Source organism: Centrocercus urophasianus, unplaced genomic scaffold, assembly GCF_019232065.1.
Source record: "Centrocercus urophasianus isolate 14NV4802_14NV808 unplaced genomic scaffold, USGS_Curo_1.0 seq_12, whole genome shotgun sequence".
Taxonomy (NCBI): domain Eukaryota; kingdom Metazoa; phylum Chordata; class Aves; order Galliformes; family Phasianidae; genus Centrocercus; species Centrocercus urophasianus.
The window spans coordinates 1,786,890-1,804,553 of NW_024884364.1; the positions used below are offsets into that span (position 1 = coordinate 1,786,890).

Here is a 17,664-nt window from a genome sequence, read left to right on the forward strand (position 1 = left end):
ACAGGAAGGCAAACTTGGAAAAGAGTCTCTTAGATCACTTTCCTCACGAGAGCAGCTGTATGGTGGGATTCCGTACCTACCTTCTGTTCAAGCACCTGGGAAGTTTTACAGGTCATCTTCATACACCACTCAAACAATCGTTTTTCACAGATGAGGGGTTAGTCTTGGGTTTGGGGTTTGTTTGTTTTTCCATTTCTTGGACCACTGTTTTTTACTGTGGCATGCTGTTCCTTTACTGTGAGTTCTGAGCTTCACTTTGTCTCATGACCAGAGCATTTTGCCCATATATTCTCCCCTAATACACAAGCTGATCTGGACTTAAAGTTCAGGCACAGAATGCACATGAAACTCATGGGATTACCAGTCTTTCAGAGTGACTTTTATTTGAAGATAATAAGCAACACGTTAGGGTATGAAAACATAGAAAAGAGAAACCCTTAAAGCTCCTTCAGGTTTGGAACAAGTGAGCCCTCTGACCACCTGTAGTTAGGGAAAAAGAAGCTGCACCCTTCTAAACCAGAGGGAAAGTCCCCAAACACACATACCATCACCACCACCACCTCCTCACCCTTCCTTCTCCCTCCAGATTATGTGCCTCAGCTCAGCACTCATATTCTTCTGCTGTTTCCCAGTTCTGTGCTGGAGTTCCCGGATGGAGCAAGACTAGATAGCTTTCTGTTCTGAGTCTTTAAGCCTCCCTACATGTCAGAGGAAATCTCAAGTGAGAAAATCTAAAGGAGAAGTCTGGAGAAACACGAATAGATAGTGTTTTATTCTTGTGATGCTGATCAACTTTCTTGTCTTCGTCATTCCTGCAGAGAGCCCCATATCCTACAGCTGAGCAAGAGGATGCCATCAACCATTTTCCACATCAACAGTCTGCAGGTGGAGAAGAGACCACCAGAAAAGTTATCCCCATATCAGAGCCTTGCTGTAAAAAAACATGTATCTCATTTCCAGACAGGTTTTGATTTTTATTTTGAACCACTGGTTGTCCTTACTCTCGTCTATCAGAGTAGAGAGCCTGCCTATTTTTCACATGCTTTCTTCATGGGGAAAAATAAGAAAGATAGATTGCAAATGTGAGAGCATGAAAATGGATGCATTGAATCAGCCTAGTGTTCTACTACACCCACAGGCAATATGCAACCCCAAAGGAGAGCAAAGCATATATAGAGACCTCCTGAAGACTAGGGCTAAGGGCATCCTGAGCTGGCAGTCGTACTAAGGCCACTATATTTAAAAGCCAGTGAGAAATGGACCCTCCACAAATTACTTAGTCTCGATTTGAACTCATTTATGCTCTGGCCTCCACGGCCTTCTTTGACAAGAATTTTACCATCTTTCCAATATGTAAGATAAGTTTATTCTGTTTGCACTCAACTTGCCTGAGCTCACTGGAACTTCTTGCGAACTGCGTAAAGTAGGTCAAACTCCTCAAGTCCTGTACATCTGAAAACAAGATCTCTAGTCCTCAAGTCAGGTTTTATTTTTGTACCACTCTTCTAAATCCTTTTTCCACATCCCTTCTGAATCATGAACACGTTCCACTAACTCATGCTGTAAAGAGAGGTAATACAATCTGTTCCCTCTTCGAGATCCCCTATCATGTGCCTCCCTCCCTGGAGCCTTTGCTTCCCAGGATTCTTCTTCCCAGTATCTTCTTCTGGTAATGGGATCCACATGCTTTGTTCCAGACATACAATCTTATGTTTTAATGCTAAATCTGACCAAAGGTCCAAGGAGGTGGTTGCTTCTCATTAACCGTGCCAGGAGAGACGGTCACACATTCAGAGCTGTGAAGCCCTCCTACCACATTGTGGCTGCATAATACAATCATGAGCATCACATAGCAGTTGGATCTTGACACCCAGACCTCCTTGCGACATGAGAAATCCCACCTATTCTTATTAATTTAAAAGCTTATTTACACAAAGACTTAGTTTCTGGTCCTGGACGCCTCCAATGACAAATGAGAATCTGCCCTAACATCAACAGAAACTTGCACAAGCCATGATGATTGCCAGTCATCTTCCTGCACGATGAGGCCTGGGTGCCTCCAGAGCCAGCAGGGTGTCTTTTCAGAGATGGAGGCTAGCCATGTGCTGGGCCTTATTAGCAAGAATACAGTGAGCAGTGATGAATCCCATCTTCATGGCATATGGAAAGCCACAAATGCTACTCTGTGAGATGTTGACACTCTGGAGAAAGTTCAGCAAAGGACTCTAAGATTGTGGTGGGATAGAGGACATAACAAGGGTTGGTTGTTTAGCTTGGGAAGAGAAGGCTGATTTTGTTAATTGTTGTCTGCTATCACCTACAGGGGGGTAGAGAGAAGATACTGCCTCAGTCTTCTCACAGGGGCATGGAGAAAGGACGGGAGACAGCAAGCAAAGTTGGCAACAAATGAACTTCTCTCTTGTAAGGATGTTTCAGCAGTGGAACAGGCTCTCCGAGATGACGCAGAGTCCTTATGCTTGGAAACGTTCAGGTTTTTCCTGGGCAAGGCCCTGTGCAACCTGATCTAACTTTGGAGTTACCTTCTGGGAGCAGAAGGCTGGAGTGGAGATCCACGGATCCTATACGAATCCTTCAGGATTTTGTGACTAACAAATGGATTTGCTTGATTTTGCCTTTTCTTTCCTTTTTTTTTTCTTAGTGGGGTAGTAGAAGCAACCTTACAAGACAATGCAGTTGGTTAATTGTCTTCACATGCCAAAAAGAAAAGAAATGGAAAAACCAGCTCAGCTGCCACCACACTCTGAATTTCAGTCTATCACACAATCATGTTAATCCAGCATAAGTGTGGTGTGACAGAAACAAGTGATGCCATCTTTCCTTTCATCTTTCAGTTTAAAAGTGCACCATCTCTCTCCCTAGCACTGTTCAAAGCAAAATGATTGGAGGTCACCAAACTAACGACTTTATTCTCTTTATCAGTATTCTGGGGCACTGCTCTCCTCATTGATGCGCTCTCATCCGTGTGAATCTTTTCAGAGATTGTATTCGTCTTCAAATTATTTTTCATAATATCACACGTTCTTTGAGTTCCTCATCTTCTTTTGTTTCATAACTTTCCTTCTAAGAAAACAAAACAAAAAAGCATGTTCTTCATGAATAAGTGCAATTTGCCTGTAGCTTCCAGAGCTCCGTTGTACCATAAACTACAGGCTCATGTTCTCCTGCCATAACGTTTTGTGGAAGCAAAGCACAAGGCCAGATCTACTTTTTCACAGTTCCTCAGGACACATGTGACTAATCCTAGAGCCAGACGTCCCCCGTGCCCTGTGCAGTACTCATCCCAAAGCATCCGAGAGATGTTCAAGCTGTCTCTTCTGTGTCAGAGACTCACACTGCTGCCAAGAGCGAGACAGAGAGAGGATTTGAGCCCCAGAAGCAGTAGTCACATTCTGCTGTAGATGTTCTTCTTTGAGGGGGATACTTGCTGTATTGACAGTTGAAAGCAACAGCAACAATGAGGGTCTGTGCCTGGCATTTCTTGACCGACTTCTCTTTCCTTTTGGCACTCAACAAACCATCACTGCTATTCTATCACACAGCTCAGCTGTTGACACTGGGGTTTTCAGCCCAAGGTGGCTGCGGAAAGCTTTGTCCTCTTATTTCCCCTTTGTTGCACGCACTGGGATACATTCTTGTTCTAAAGAAAAGTCACTGCAGCCCTGGGATGTTTGGGAGGCTATAGAATACACTTCTGCTGGATTATAAGCAAGGTATGAACTTCACAGTGAGAAGTGAGTCAAAATGTAACCTAGATTGCTGGAGGGAGTTTTGTAGATGACCCCATCACTCTCTGTGTTGCAATACCACATCCTGCAGCATCAAAAATATCGCTTAATTAGACATCGTCCAAGATACTGGTACCCCTTATCATCTCTACAGGTAGCTGTGGATGTCCAAAGATGATACAGCAGCATCCCATCTCTCCTGTAGGAGGGATCTGAGGGTCTTTAGAAAGAGAACAGGTTTATATACTTCACAGTTAATGCTGGCCAGACACAAGATCCTAGCGACTGGAGAAAGTACCGCATTTGGTACCCAACACTGCACAGGATTGGCACCTCGGTAGAAATCACTATAGGCTTCTGGGGCAGGGTAGGCTGCTTTGCACACCTCTACCTTAGGGCCAGAAGTCTCCCAGTTTTAATCCCAGCCTGTCGATGTGACTGCCTGGCTGTTTAGAACCAATCTACCTGACAGCCTTTGCTCACGTAATGAGCTCTGTCTGACCTGTTCTTCTCCGCACAAGGCTTTTGGTTCTCTCTTATTAGTGAGGGACTTCTTCCTGCTCACTGTGTTTGCTTTAGCTCTGGGCAGACAATAATCAGGATGAGGTCCTTTGATGAACACTCAGACAGTCGGACTCTACTTATGTAGCCAATAGCCCAGTGATTGAGTCACAGCATGATACCTTAGGTCAATTAAATTCTGTAGATAAACTACAGATCACCTCAGAAAGCTAACACAAAGCAGAAAATTATGACTAGCCTCAGACTTGGTGCTATGGGGACTAAAATGTGAAAGTGGAATCACTCAGAGAAAAACATGCTATCACAGAAATCTGGAAATGCAATGGAAAATTCCTTCAGCAAGACTAAGTCAATGATACTGCAGAATAGTGTTTTCTATTCTTATTTTACTTGGTACAGGCAGATTGCATCCGTGCAATATACCAAATGAGACAAGAGGAGCAATGTATGAAGGTTGTGTGTAAGGTGGCTGATGCAAGCCCTGGCTGAAGCCAGTTAATGCCTAAGGCAGACAGAGGAGTACTTAGTGAGCCGGCCTTCTGTGCCCCACATTTTGAGTTGTCGCAGTCACAGCTCTCATTCTTGAGGGCTTCCCACACCCTCCATTGGTCCTTTTGCTGGTCAGGCTGTGGGGCACCCATGCAGGCAGTTTTCAGAAGGCGCTCTTGTGCTGACTTCGCTCTGGTCATTGTCATTTCTGCTGCAAGGTTCTGTTCTGGGAGATGACAAAAACGCCACTCAAGGAAGTCAAGTCAGCATTTAAAATGGGTTTTTGGGGAGAAACGTCATCTGTGTCTTTGTTGAAGATAATCTGACGATGAGTAAAACAGTGCCTCCAAAACCTTCATTTCACAACATGACTGCTCAGCATTATAATGCCCCCCTCCAGTGCCAGACAGCTGCTGCCACTCTCTAGAGCTCTCCATCAGCCCTTGTGGCTGTCTACTGGGAAGTGGCAGCAGCACCTGCATGTTTTGCTGGCTTCTATCAGAAAGAAGCATTTTCTAGAGCAGAACTGAGGGTGTTTTGGGGGATTGGTGGGAAGGGTACCAGGAAGCAGCTTCTAGGAGTGAAAAGTAGGGACAGAAGGTGAGCAGGGAGCTCAGCACACCCAGGGACATACAGGCAGGTCAGAGGTATCAGGTGGCATTGGGCTGCAGAGCTGCATGTGTGGCCCCACCATAGTTCCATCTCCTTGCACGCTCTCATCCTCACCCACACACTCACACCATCCTCACACTGCTGACTCAGGGGAAAGAGATGTTGATGATGTTTTCTGCTTGGACACCACAAACAGTTTTTCTATAGCAGGAGAAAAACACATTTCCCCCCAACCATCACAACTACCCCCCCAGCTTCTCTCCTCCCCTCAACGTGATCCCATGGGCTGTGTAACACAGAGGGCATGAAGGGCTGCAAAATCTTCCCCCCAGCAATCACAAGGTTGTTCCCGGTTCCCATACACTTCATACTGATCACATTCCTCAGGGGGCAGAAGAGCTGTGTGCAGCAGCAGAGATGAGAGCTGCCACCACAACAGATTGCTGCTTCAGTAAGGCACACCACTCTTTTATGGTCTCTTTTATCCTTCACCCGCACCACCTGGCTGAGGAAAGCTAGAAAGTAAGCAAGGATGCCTCAGCAGTGAGGCAGCCACCTTCACCTCCCTTCCTCTAGCCCCAAGAAAAGCCCCAGCCCACCCAGCTAAGGGGCTTGGGTGTCTGACACCACACACAGAAGGATGATTAAGTCTGAAAGAGTCAGAACCAGTGGGCTGCTGGAACGTGTGAGCCATGACAGTGGGGATTCTCTGAGGTAACAGGGGGCCTGGGGTGAGGCACATGAGTGGAAATGTGCTCGCCCAGCACGAGAGCTAGATGGGAGCCAGAGCAAGTCCTCTCAGTGCACAGCCCAGGTGGATTTTCCCCAGCTGTCCTGGAGAAGGATGTTTTCTCCACACAGTGTCACAGTGTCACAGCGTGCAGCCCCTCCTCCTCAGTGCTGGTCACTTCTCCTGGGCACTTCCTCTACTGCCTCTTCCAGATGGATGACCTTGTCTTGTCTTGGACCACCTCAGCTTGCTCACAGACTGCCCTTGAGGACATGTAACTCACCACAGACCCTTTTCTCATGCTGCCTTTAAACTGACCAATTGAAAAAAATGCCCCGAAATACATTGAGGAACGGAAGAGGATAGAGGAGGGGGATATCATCAGAAAAAAAAATAATTACAAGTTCTGAAAAGCCCTGAAAGAATTAGAAATAAGCTGTGAGAGGCGGAAAGATCAAACCAAAAAAGGCAAGAGATGAAAGAAAAACATGAAGAGCACTTGCTGGGAAGTGTCTTCTATACTTTTTCCATTGTCTGTGTAGAAGCAAAACTTGTAAGAAAAACAACAGCGACCCAAAGAATTTCCACTAAAAGATGCTTAGAGCAGTGCCTCTGGTCCCCCCCCCTCCTCTCTCTCACTGGCTTCAGCTCTGCCCTCACATGCCTCAGCCCTACGCCTGCTTCTTGGTCGTGACGCATCTTCTTAGTGATATGAGGAAATTAGCTGCCCACCCACAGTATAAGGGTGCAGAGGGAGATGCTTTGATCAGAAGGAGAGAGAGCACGAAAGCAAGCAAGACCAGCTGGCCTTCACTCGGTTCACCCACCCACTCCAACACCTGCTTGCTCGTGCCTTATTTTTGCTGATCTCTGAAAGCTTCAGACCCCACTAAGAACAGAGCAGCTCTCACGTCTCCTGGAGGCCACCATGAGGCCGGTGCCCCCGGTGCTACTCCTCGCTCTGCTGGCTGTCGACGGTAAGAGGGACTGAGTGCAGGGAGGGCAGAGAAGCTGGGTGAGCCAGGAGTTTGTCCCCTCCACATTATTTAAGCCTTTCATCCTCAACTGCAGATGGCCAGATTTCACCCTCTACTTTGTGACCCCCCACCCTTTGCTCAGCCCTCCATCTCGTTACAGCAGGCAACATCCTACCAGGAGCAGCAGGGGTGGAAAACAGAGGGCAGAAGGTGTGGGCCAGAGAGGGGAGTTCGACTCTGCTGCCCTGCTACCTGAGCCCCAGGAAGCGCGGGAAGAGTAGGAAACAGCTGTCTGACAGGACATCCGTGCTCTGGAAGCGGCACGGGGCAAGGTAAGCTAAGGCAAACACAATTCTGTCTTCTTGTGGGGAGGGGTGCTTTCCCACATCCTCTGTCTCCCGCCTCAGCCCTTGATCTAGCCTTTGCTCTCGGCAAACCTACGCCCTCTTGTCCGTGTCTCAGTGCCCCCCAGGAGCTGCACGTGGTGCTGGAGGTGGAGTACACAGGCCTGCGGAAGACGGCTCTGCCCATGAGGCCACGGGTGTCAGTCTTGGACTCTGCCTTACGCAATGGCAATTTCTCCCTGCGTATCAACCCAGTCAGGAGTGACGATGCGGGTCTGTATGAGGCACAGGTGACCTACAACACGGAGGTCCGGAGCTGCCAGGTGGAGCTGGGGGTAGTTACAGGTAACAGAAGGTGGAAACCTTGGAGAACTTTGATTTTAGGAGGCTGTATGGGGGGGGCTGTTGTTTGGCACAGTGTTTTGAGTACTGACAGCGGCCCCCCGAAAGCCCACAGCTTCCTGCCATCTACTCTCGCTTTTGGAGAGGGCTGCCTGAAGGACAACGCTGGGACAGAAGGTGGACAAAGGGAGGGCTTGGCGGTCCTCCTCTGATTAGCCCTCACTTCCCTCCTTTCTTTTTGGTTACAGTAACCCTCAATCCACCTAGACTTGTGGTAGAAAATGAGCCGCTTTTGCTGAGCTGCAATTCTAGCCACCGGGCCAGTCTGGTGGAGACATGCTGGTTTCACAATGGGCGCCCAGTCCTCAACTCTGGGACCTTCTGCTCCTTGCATGGGGCTCTCTACATCCTCCGGCCCACCGTGAGTGACTCAGGATCCTGGCAATGCCAGCTCAGATACGCCGATAATGAAATCGTTTCTGCCACACACAGTCTGCAAATTCTAGGTGAGTTCAGCCTCTGTGTTGCTACTCCAGCTTCTCTGAGTTGCTTCCTTTTGTATGGCCACTGACCAACTCCAGTAGTTACAGCTTCGCAGCTCTCATCCTATCCTCATTCCCCAGATGGTACTCTTTCCAGCCACCACTCCAAATTATGCTCTCTCTTTCTCACTTAGGTTTCGATGGCCCAGCCAACCCTGTGGTCTATGCCGCAGCTGGCTCTGCAGCTGACCTGCCATGCACCCTGAGCTACCTGCCCAGTGCCTTTGGGATCCGTGTGGTGAAAGCCCACTGGAGCCACTTTGCAGGAGGACACTTGCAGAACTGGAGCATCTTGCAGAACCAGAGCAACAGAAGCTTCCCCCTTCATCTCCCCGTGGTGGGGCCGGTTGACGCAGGGCGGTATTGCTGCGCTGTTGCTGTTGGCAACAAGATGCTCAGCAGGGACGTGACCTTGGCAGTGATAACAGGTGAGAAGAAGGACAGGTAGGTTCATCATCCCTTTGGGATCCTACTCTGATAAACCTCCTGCATCACTGCAGTGACTGTAGGTTGCTTCTGCCTGTAGATTCCTGCCCCAGGGTGAAAAACAAGGTTTCTATTTGAGGCATTGCACTGCACTAGACTCTTCTTAAAGCAGAGGTTTTCCTGGGCAACTTAGTTATTTGTCTGAAGGACTGAGGGAAAAAAGAAATTAGAGGAGGTAATGAAGGAGGCGTGTAATAGAAAAAGGAGGGTTTAGGAAGAGATGTGGATTTGCCTGTTGACTTTCCTGAAGGTAGCTTTCTCCGTTGCTGTAGTCACCCCAGGCATCCAAGGACCAGTTTCCGAGGGATCTCATTTGCTGCTCACCTGCAGCCTTACACATCCCCAGGGACATGAACATTTCCAGTGGAAGCACCTCAGTTCTGCCTCTGCTGGCAAAAAGTTGACTGTGGCCACCTCCCACAACCTGAAGGACAGCCGAGTCCAGACTGGCCCTACCTTGGAAATACCCCAAGTGTCACAAAAGGATGTGGGCATCTGGGAATGCAGTGTATATGGCCCAGAAGGCAGACTAGGATCAGTGGAGTATGGACTGCAGATCACAGGTACTGTCTCCTGCACGTCTGAAACCAGCCCTTTCTTCTCACTCTGTTAATTCCCTTGGTCACTTCTTTTTTTGGTCTCACCCCCCCTTTGACTGAATCCCATCTAATTGCCATCTTGTCTTAGCTCTCATCAGTTCTCCCCTTTACTCCATCCAGTTCCTTTCATACTTTTCCAGTTTGCCTCTGTTTGAGAAGTCCAGTCTTGCTCCAGTGAAAAATAAACCTTTGCCTCCTTCCTAATTGTGGTTCTTCCTTGCAGGTGCCCAGGTCTCCAGCCCTCCCACCATCTTCAGTGGTCAGGTTACTTTTGGGCTCATGCTCACCCTCTTCTTCCTGCTTATGGTCTGTGTTCTGGCTCTGGGACTGCAAAAAAGGGTAAGTGCCCATCATGCCATTTCTGTTAGTTTTCCTGTACATCGCCCCTTATTTGACCTTCCCCTGGGTACCCTGGAGCCAGCAATGAAATATCTGAGCTGGAGGATGAAAGGGGAAATCTGTGGAATGAGTCCCTGGCTGTGGTGCTGGAGGTGCATAGATGTGTGGTGAAAATCATACATCAGGTAGCAGAAAGTCTGGCTAGTGCCAGGGTTTGTTTGGTGACTGGGTGCAGGTCAGGAACCTCCAAGGTGGAGTCGGAAGTCTTAGGGGACATCGGCAGCCCAGACTTGAAAAGCTCCTTGTTTACTCTCATAGAGATCAAGCCACACTGAGGCAGGTGAACCTCCAGGCTTTTGTGGGTATCCTCTTGTTTTGCTGGATGCTTTGATACAATAGCAGTCTCATTCCATACAAATGCCTGTTGGTTCCCGGATGCTGATCTTAACTCAGGTCTGTTGTGCTGGCTCAGCCGTCCTGCCTCTGCCATTCGCTTCCAGCAAGATACTGCCTTTTATTTGCTCAACTTCTTCCAGTATCTCAGCTTGCTGCTGAAAACAAATTGTGCAGACAAATCACACTGTTTCTCTGCATTTTTCTCATGGTTTCTTTACAAATTAACTTCACAGCAAATTCTTCCATCAGGATTTCTCTTTGCTGGCAAGGGGCACGTCTCATGAATATGCAGCACTCTGTGTGATGTAGCTGCTTCTACCTAGCTTCTTGGAGAGGGCCAACAGTGAAAATTACCTTCCATTGCTGTGGTGGCCCACGACTTGGAGGGATCTCAGGTGTTGGCGCTTAGCTCAGCAAGGGGGCTGGGGGGCTTGAACCTGCCCTGAGCTGGAGAAGGAATGTTACAGCAGTAACGCAAATTCCCAGCAAACCCCAGTGGCTGGAAGCTGAAGACAGGCAGCATCAGAACAGGAGCGAGATGGACTTGAAAAAAATACTGTGAGCATTGCCAGAGTGACCTGTGACTTCATCATCCATTCTTAATTAGAACTGATAGTTATTTGAGAGAGTAATCCACAGTTTCTGCATATTTCTGGGTTACCCTTCAGACTGTGCAAGCCTAGGGGTAGGATAAGATGATCAAACCCACTCACAAATAGTATACAGAGATGTCCAGTTTTGTTAGGTTGAACAGCTCTAATCCAGCCAGAATATTAACATCTCACAGCATTTGTATATGATCTCATGGCCTTGCTGTGTGAAGTAAACAAACCTCTTCTGATGAAACAGAGATCCACTGATGGTTCTCAGGCCCTTTTCAGCAGAAACTCCCTGTTGGGCTCATCCCTTGTGAAAATGCAGATAAGGAGGAGCAAATATATCTTCTCTTTCTCTCCCTCTCTTTTCTGGCATTCTCTAATACTACATTTGTTCTTCTTGCATGGGTCAAACACCAGCGGCTCGCAGATATTCCTTCCTTAGCTCTTAATAACACAGTAGGCATTCCTATTCTGAATTCCTGAACCCACCAATGTACAGTTGGCCTGTTCTGTTTCATTCACCATCTTTCATCTCCTTATTCCATTCTACTGAAATATCTGGGTCTTAAGTGACATTTTCTTCTTCCAAACATCAGCTTTGGCTCATCTACAGCACAGATCAGCACTTTCACATACTCAGCCATTAATGACTGGTGCCACAGCTGATCTTTGAAGACCTGTGCTTACTATTTCTATACAGGCTGGTAGAAACCAGCCAGCAAAATCCCAGTCCCTTCCCCTTGTGTGAGATCACACTTACAATGCCATTCTACTACCATTTCCCAGTTGTATTTTTTGTCCAGGTGGCACAATATACTTTATCACCACTAGGAACTATGATTTCTGCCTCTTTTCTAATATCTAGAAAGTCACTTGCTAAAGCAAGATGTGGAATGGGTTCTGTCTTTATTTGGGTCTTATCTCATTTTGCACAAAGCTCCATGCCTGTAATTATTCTCTCTGAAAAGTTATTATTAAAATCTGGCATATAATTGAACCTGTCAATGGTCTGACAATTGCCCAGATCATTCTTTGCTCTCTCTCTTAAATGTGTCCTGTCTTTTCTATCCGTTCTGTCCATGACACTGCAGAGAGGGCAGCATTGAGCCAGTCTTCCCCAGAAGTTGCATGCATCAGACAGGCGTGTCTTCCCTGGCTCTAGGAGGCAATGGGAACCTTGTCATGGAGAGCAGTAGGACTGTGTCTTCCATGGCAGGAAGAAGCCCCAGATTGTGCCACGTCCCTCCAACACCTAACGCTGCCCCCTTCTTCTCTTTCAGGTGCGTCTGCCTGCTTCCTTCCCAGCACTGGAACGGATAGTTGCAGTCACTGTGCCAAAGGAGATGGAAGAGAACCAGAAACAGACAGTCCAGCAGACTGAGTGTTGATTGGAGCATGGGCACCAGGCCTGGTTTGCATGGGAGGATGAAGCCCTGTGTGCTGTGCTGAAGAGGAATGGGCACATGCAGACCTGTGAGGAGGGTCTAGGGATGGCATGAGCATTTCAGGAGACCGTGGGAGCTCTGCACCTGCAGAAAGGCTGGGAATTGTATACCAAGACAAGATGAAAGCCACCACTGCAATAAGGGAGCAGGTAGCACAGATGCTTTGGAGCTGTTGGAAGCATTTGGGCCAGCAGCCATCGCCTGCTTCAGTTTCACTTCTCACTCCCAGCTCTTGCTCCTCCTTACTGCCCTCTCAGCCTTTCTCTGCTGGGCACTCAAATGCAGGAGGCAGCCAGAGCCCAGCTCCCTGACAACCCGCTGGTGTTTTCTCCCCATGCCCAGTTTCTCCTCCCACTCCCTGCACTGCCCTGCTCCTGCACTCATTCAGTGGCAGAAGGGATCCTACAGAGAACTGCACATATTACACATTTTGAGCATTTTATTTTATTAGAAATTATTTGAGAACGTAAAATAAATGTCCAAAAAAGATCTGGTCCCTTTCTGTGTTTGTAGAGGATGCTTCCTGATGGCTCTGGGAGTTTCTCAGTCTGCATGAAGCAGCTTCTAAGGACTTTGCTGCCTTTCTCTTACAGTTTGGCTTTGCTGAAGTTGACTGTTAATTTCTGAAATTTTGATGGTGGGAAAGGGGAAATTAAATGTCACTAGAGAAGAAAGAATTGCAGATTCAGCCTCTCATTTTTGCTGTGATTCAGTGTCTTTTGGTATTGCTTTTTTTTTTCCTGTCTGGCTCTTCCTGTTTGTTGATTTATTTATTCCTTCTCTTATTTCTCAGATTTTCCTGATAGATCTCTCACTGGTGCTGGGACTTTCTAACACTCTCCTCAGACTCGTGATGTACTTATTAAATGTAGGAGTGAGTCCACCAAGTCCCATTTCCCACAGTCCTTAATACACTTAGTTTTCACCTAATTAGAGAATTTTTCTCACTTCCTCTCCAAATGGCCATGGAAGAGGACTGCTGTACTGCTTAAATAGTCATTGTATACCACTTCAGAGGAAAGGCTCAAAGAGTTTCACATTTAGCTTCTCCCATATGGGTTACTGGGATGTGGCTGCTCCAGCAAGGAGGCATTGGCACGAAACTGAAGCTCTGAGCATTTATGAAGGAAGACTTTCTTGCTTGGATTAGAGGACTTCACTACCAGGCCAGGTTTTCTTATTTCTGCAGACCACTGAGGAAGCCTTCTCACTGCGTGGCCCTTGCCTGACCCAAGAGCTTCAGCTTTTATTGTGTCCTCAGTGAGACCTCTGCCATGATGCCCAGGCTCTTTCCTGGCCTGGTATGGTTACAGGAAGCCAAAGATAAGATGTGGTTATGCCGTTTATATTTTCCCTTTGGCTACATGACTTTGGCAACAGTGGTGCTGAATTTCATTGGCCTTCCTAATGCTGATGAGCTGTTTTCTTAGATGTCTCCAAAGTCCCTACCATTCTCAAGTTTCCTGATACAGTTAAATAGGTTCATGCTATGTGTACGCTGGGCCTTTTTCTTCTTACCCCCTAGAACACTAGTAACTCATGATTTAATTTTGATGGAGGTGGGCTCCCTGTTGCCTTCAACAACTAGCAGCTTGGTTCCACTCCTTGCTTCCCAGCGCTGAACTGGCTCTGGGCACACAGCAAGGCTTTCTTGCTTGCCCCTGTGCAGGGCCAGCTCATTGCCCTGGGTAACCCTGCAGCTCCATGGAGGAAAGAAGAAGTTGAGAACTCTTTGAAGATACAAAACTCAAGCCAAGCACTGGATTTTCTAGGAAACCCAATTACTTATGAATCCTCACCAAGAACTGATTGTTGAAGCCAGTGGTGATCAGATGTAAAATTATGTACAGTTATCTGTACATAAACACAATCATATGCATGAGATACCCCCCACAATCACTGTATTACTTGTAGCATGTCGTGCAAATATATTCTTTGTTGTAGGGAGGACAAATGGTAGCTGAGGTGTTCGATTAGTGCTTATTAAAGTTACACCATCTACAATGGCTGCAAGGCCAAAGGCAGGGTTGTATTTTTGCCAAATACAAATTCTGCCAGTGCTAAGGTGCCAAGAATGGTATCTAAAACTTAAAAGATGTTGCAGTCTTGCATTTGTAACTAGTCAAGAACTTTGTGCAGGTGAGCATTACTGACAAAATAGAGGCACAAGCAAAAGTGACGGATGTGGCCACTGAACTGTTTTGGTTGACAGACCTTAAGGAAAAATGCCCCAAAGCCAACTGGTACCAATACAGAAATAATTGTCCACGGCCAAGGGAAATTTTACCACTCACGAATGGATTGGTGCAACTCTAGGAGGTAGGAAAATATGTCTGGACACTGAGGGAATCAAGCTGGTACATAGCAAATCAGCACAGATGAAGTAGAAGTGTTAAGTCTATATAATAAAGCAAACACATCTAGAAATCTGTCCCAAGTGGAGTCAATGCAGTAGCAGAAGGTTAAACAAACGTCATGCTAAGGAAGAGATGCGACAGTTTTCCACAAGGATACAGCTAAAAGTCAGAAAAATATTTTTAATGTACCAGAAGTAGAAAGCTTCAGAAAAACACAGGAAATCCAATGGATTCCCTTATGGCAGAGGGGTGCAGTTAAAGAAGGCAAAGAAAGTACTATGCATGCAAATGCTTTATTTGCATCCGAGTCCTCCAAAAGGAATGATATTTTCTGAAAAGAAAGACCAGTGCTATCCAAGAAAAAATCAATAGCAACAAAAGACGAACACTGACAACAAAAAGCCTAGGCCCTACATCCAGATTTCTAAGAGATTTCAAGTGAGAGGCTCAACAATTGCTAGGAAATAGCATGATCTGAGAAAGAAACAACAGAAAACAAGAAGTCTATACCAAGTCATGTTGGTATATTTTCACAGCCTTTAATAATACAAAGCTAGTGTCCATGACACTAAAGCACACTGAGTGTTGTATCTGCTTGGCAAATGGAGAGGAACAACATCAGCAACAATTCTGCAAAAGAAATCCACGTCTCACTACTGTGCTTGGATTCCTTCAACACTTCCATGCAGTAGTGGATAAAGTCAAAACATCTAGAGTCATTCATTTTGTCTTCCAAGTTTCCCTCAAACCAATCTACCTATAGGAACACCGTTGTTGTAAGCACTGTAGCTTGTGCCACACACTGAGATCCAAGGCATATGGGACGATCATGATGTGGCTGTTAACATTATCACGTTGCAGAGCTTCCGCTCCTAGATTTATGTCTTGCTGATACGCTGATTCGATACAAGACACTCTTTAGCTCTCAAAAGCTGTCATATGATGTGGTCTGAAATAGCCATCCCTCCCACCTGAAGGGATGGGTTTCCGAGGGTCTTACAATAAGAGGGCATAGCACACCGTGCCTCTAAAAAACAACATGTGATACACAAGAGCAGCACTTGGAAGGACTTGTTATTTGTCATTATTGAGATTTTTCACGTTCCTCTTCTTTTATGAACAACGTGCATCTTATTCTCTTATCACCAGAGCAGCATCTTGTTCCATGGAAGGCAGTCCAGGTTTCCTGACCAATGCGGAGGTTCCTAGCAGAATTCCCCTCTAGCTCTGCTGAGTGCCAGCCAGCCCACCAGGACTGTCCTGCCCAGCATTCTGAAGCCCTTGAACATTTCACACCAAACCGAGCAGAGTGCTCACTGCTCCCACAAGAACTTTCTAAGGGAAGGAGGCCCCATAGCCCCACCACTCAGCCCCACGCTGCCTTCAAATGCTTGTGTGGGGCCGTCCAGCACCACAGATCCAAAGCCAGCCGGCCCAGGCAGCCTGGTAGCTTTGCATCTCCATCATCTGTGCTCCAGAATCGACGGGGACGGTGGGATGGATGCAGCTGCTCCCATGGCCCGGGTTTATGCTGCCATCTAGTGCCCAAGCACGGTGGAGTTCCCCCCTTCCTGAACAGGGCTTGCATTATCAGGTCCAACCATTGCTTGGAACCTTTTGCGTTGTCACATCAGCTTCCAGTGACTAGTTACTAAACACAGTTCCTTTGCTGAGGAACTTCAGGCAAAAACTCTCATAGTTACTGCTTCAAAAGTGCCACTTTACAGCTTACGTCACTGAATTGCACCCCACTTCAATACTCTGAGATGCTTTCATTATGTACCAGACCCCTCCCTCGTACTGATTAGAGCCCTCCAGTTGTGTATCACAAGTCACCAGTTTCTCTCCTGCTCTTTTTCCATTGATGAACACAGTAAGCAAGACCAGCCCCAAGCACTTTCTTAAAAGCTCTCACAGCCAGCTCTCCTGCCCATTGCATTTCTGGCATGTCAAAACAGTAGCTTGTTTATGTCTGGGCTCACTATAGTCTTTCTCATTTTCAGTGACACAAACAGTTGACAATAGTCCCTCTGTTCCTCAGCACTACCAAGCCATCTCTGACATCCTAGCTTGTCTGGCTATTCTTTCTCCATCGTATTTGACATCCCTCACATGACCTCTTACTCATGAAGGACATCTCTGGAGATTTTCTGATTTTTCACTGTGATCAGTACATCAACCTTTATACCATCTGTTTGGAGAGTTCTCTTTTCCTGGCTTAAGCTTCCTCAGATATACTCCAAGTGCCTGCTGACAGAGATCTCCCCCAGCACCATCCAGGAGCCTTGCTTCTTTCTGAGGTGTATAGTTTTACTGGAGGCAAACCACCAGGCCTTTTCTCCAGAGGGCTGCTTGTTCTTCTTAGTTCTCCATGTATGGATGCAGAAAAGTCCCCCAAGGAGCTCAACAGATGGAAGATATTCTATTGCAAAGACTGACATCCAATACAGTTTTCACACCATGTTTAACACTTTCCCTTCCCTCGCTCCAGTCACTGAGCACTCATCAATTTTGCAGTACATCTGGATATCCCTTACCCATCAGAGCTCACAGGCACACTGACCCCTCCTCAGTATGCAGGGAAACTTGGCTTGCCTGGAGACTCTCTGAAGGTTTCTTGACTTTCCACTACCATCAGTAAACGGTCCTTCTCAACATCTGATAGCTGAAATCCCTTTTCCCCATTTTCACACATTCCTGGAGAGATTTTAATGTACCTGCAGACTGGGACCTCCACTCAGCGTAATCCGGAAGATGCCTCTCTCTGGTAAAGTTGGCAAGAATCTGCCATACACCAACCCTAACTTGGAAAAATATTGCTGGTGGTGGGATTAGAACACAGAGTGCCAGGCAGGGTGTATGGGGAGTGTTTCCAAAGAGGAAAAAAAATAGGACAAATGAGAGCCACAGATCTGGTTAGGGGGAAGCAGTGTGTAGCACTGAGGCTCTACTTCCCACTCTGCCACCAGATCAGTGTGCGGTACTGAATAAGTTTCCCTGCGGATGCAGTGTAGCAACTGCCCCAGCAAGGTGAGACCCAGGTTTGCATGGAATTTAGAAACTAGTTAAATATGTATGAGAAATATTACAGTTAGAAGAAAGATTGCCTGACTAATACTATTCATCTCTCCCAGATTCT

The 17,664-nt window shown here is 46.9% G+C and overlaps 1 protein-coding gene across 1 annotated transcript; it reads left to right on the plus strand.

Moving 5' to 3' along the window:
- The first annotated feature begins 6,837 nt into the window (after window positions 1-6,837).
- On the plus strand, window positions 6,838-12,803 carry LAG3 (lymphocyte activating 3). Its single transcript, XM_042810411.1, has 8 exons — window positions 6,838-7,076; window positions 7,237-7,408; window positions 7,539-7,765; window positions 8,011-8,268; window positions 8,439-8,732; window positions 9,063-9,353; window positions 9,613-9,728; window positions 12,004-12,803. The coding sequence occupies exons 1-8, from the start codon at window positions 7,028-7,030 to the stop codon at window positions 12,109-12,111; spliced, it is 1,515 nt and encodes a 504-aa protein (XP_042666345.1). The 5' UTR covers window positions 6,838-7,027; the 3' UTR covers window positions 12,112-12,803.
- Window positions 12,804-17,664: the final 4,861 nt, after the last annotated feature.

Excerpts from the sequence above, each read along its gene's own strand:
- LAG3 (XM_042810411.1), top strand. The coding sequence starts at position 7,028 with ATGAGGCCGGTGCCCCCGGTGCTACTCCTCGCTCTGCTGGCTGTCGAC. Across the intron at positions 8,269-8,438 it reads ACACAGTCTGCAAATTCTAG|GTTTCGATGGCCCAGCCAAC; the intron begins GTGAGTTCAGCC and ends TTTCTCACTTAG. Across the intron at positions 9,354-9,612 it reads GTATGGACTGCAGATCACAG|GTGCCCAGGTCTCCAGCCCT; the intron begins GTACTGTCTCCT and ends TCTTCCTTGCAG.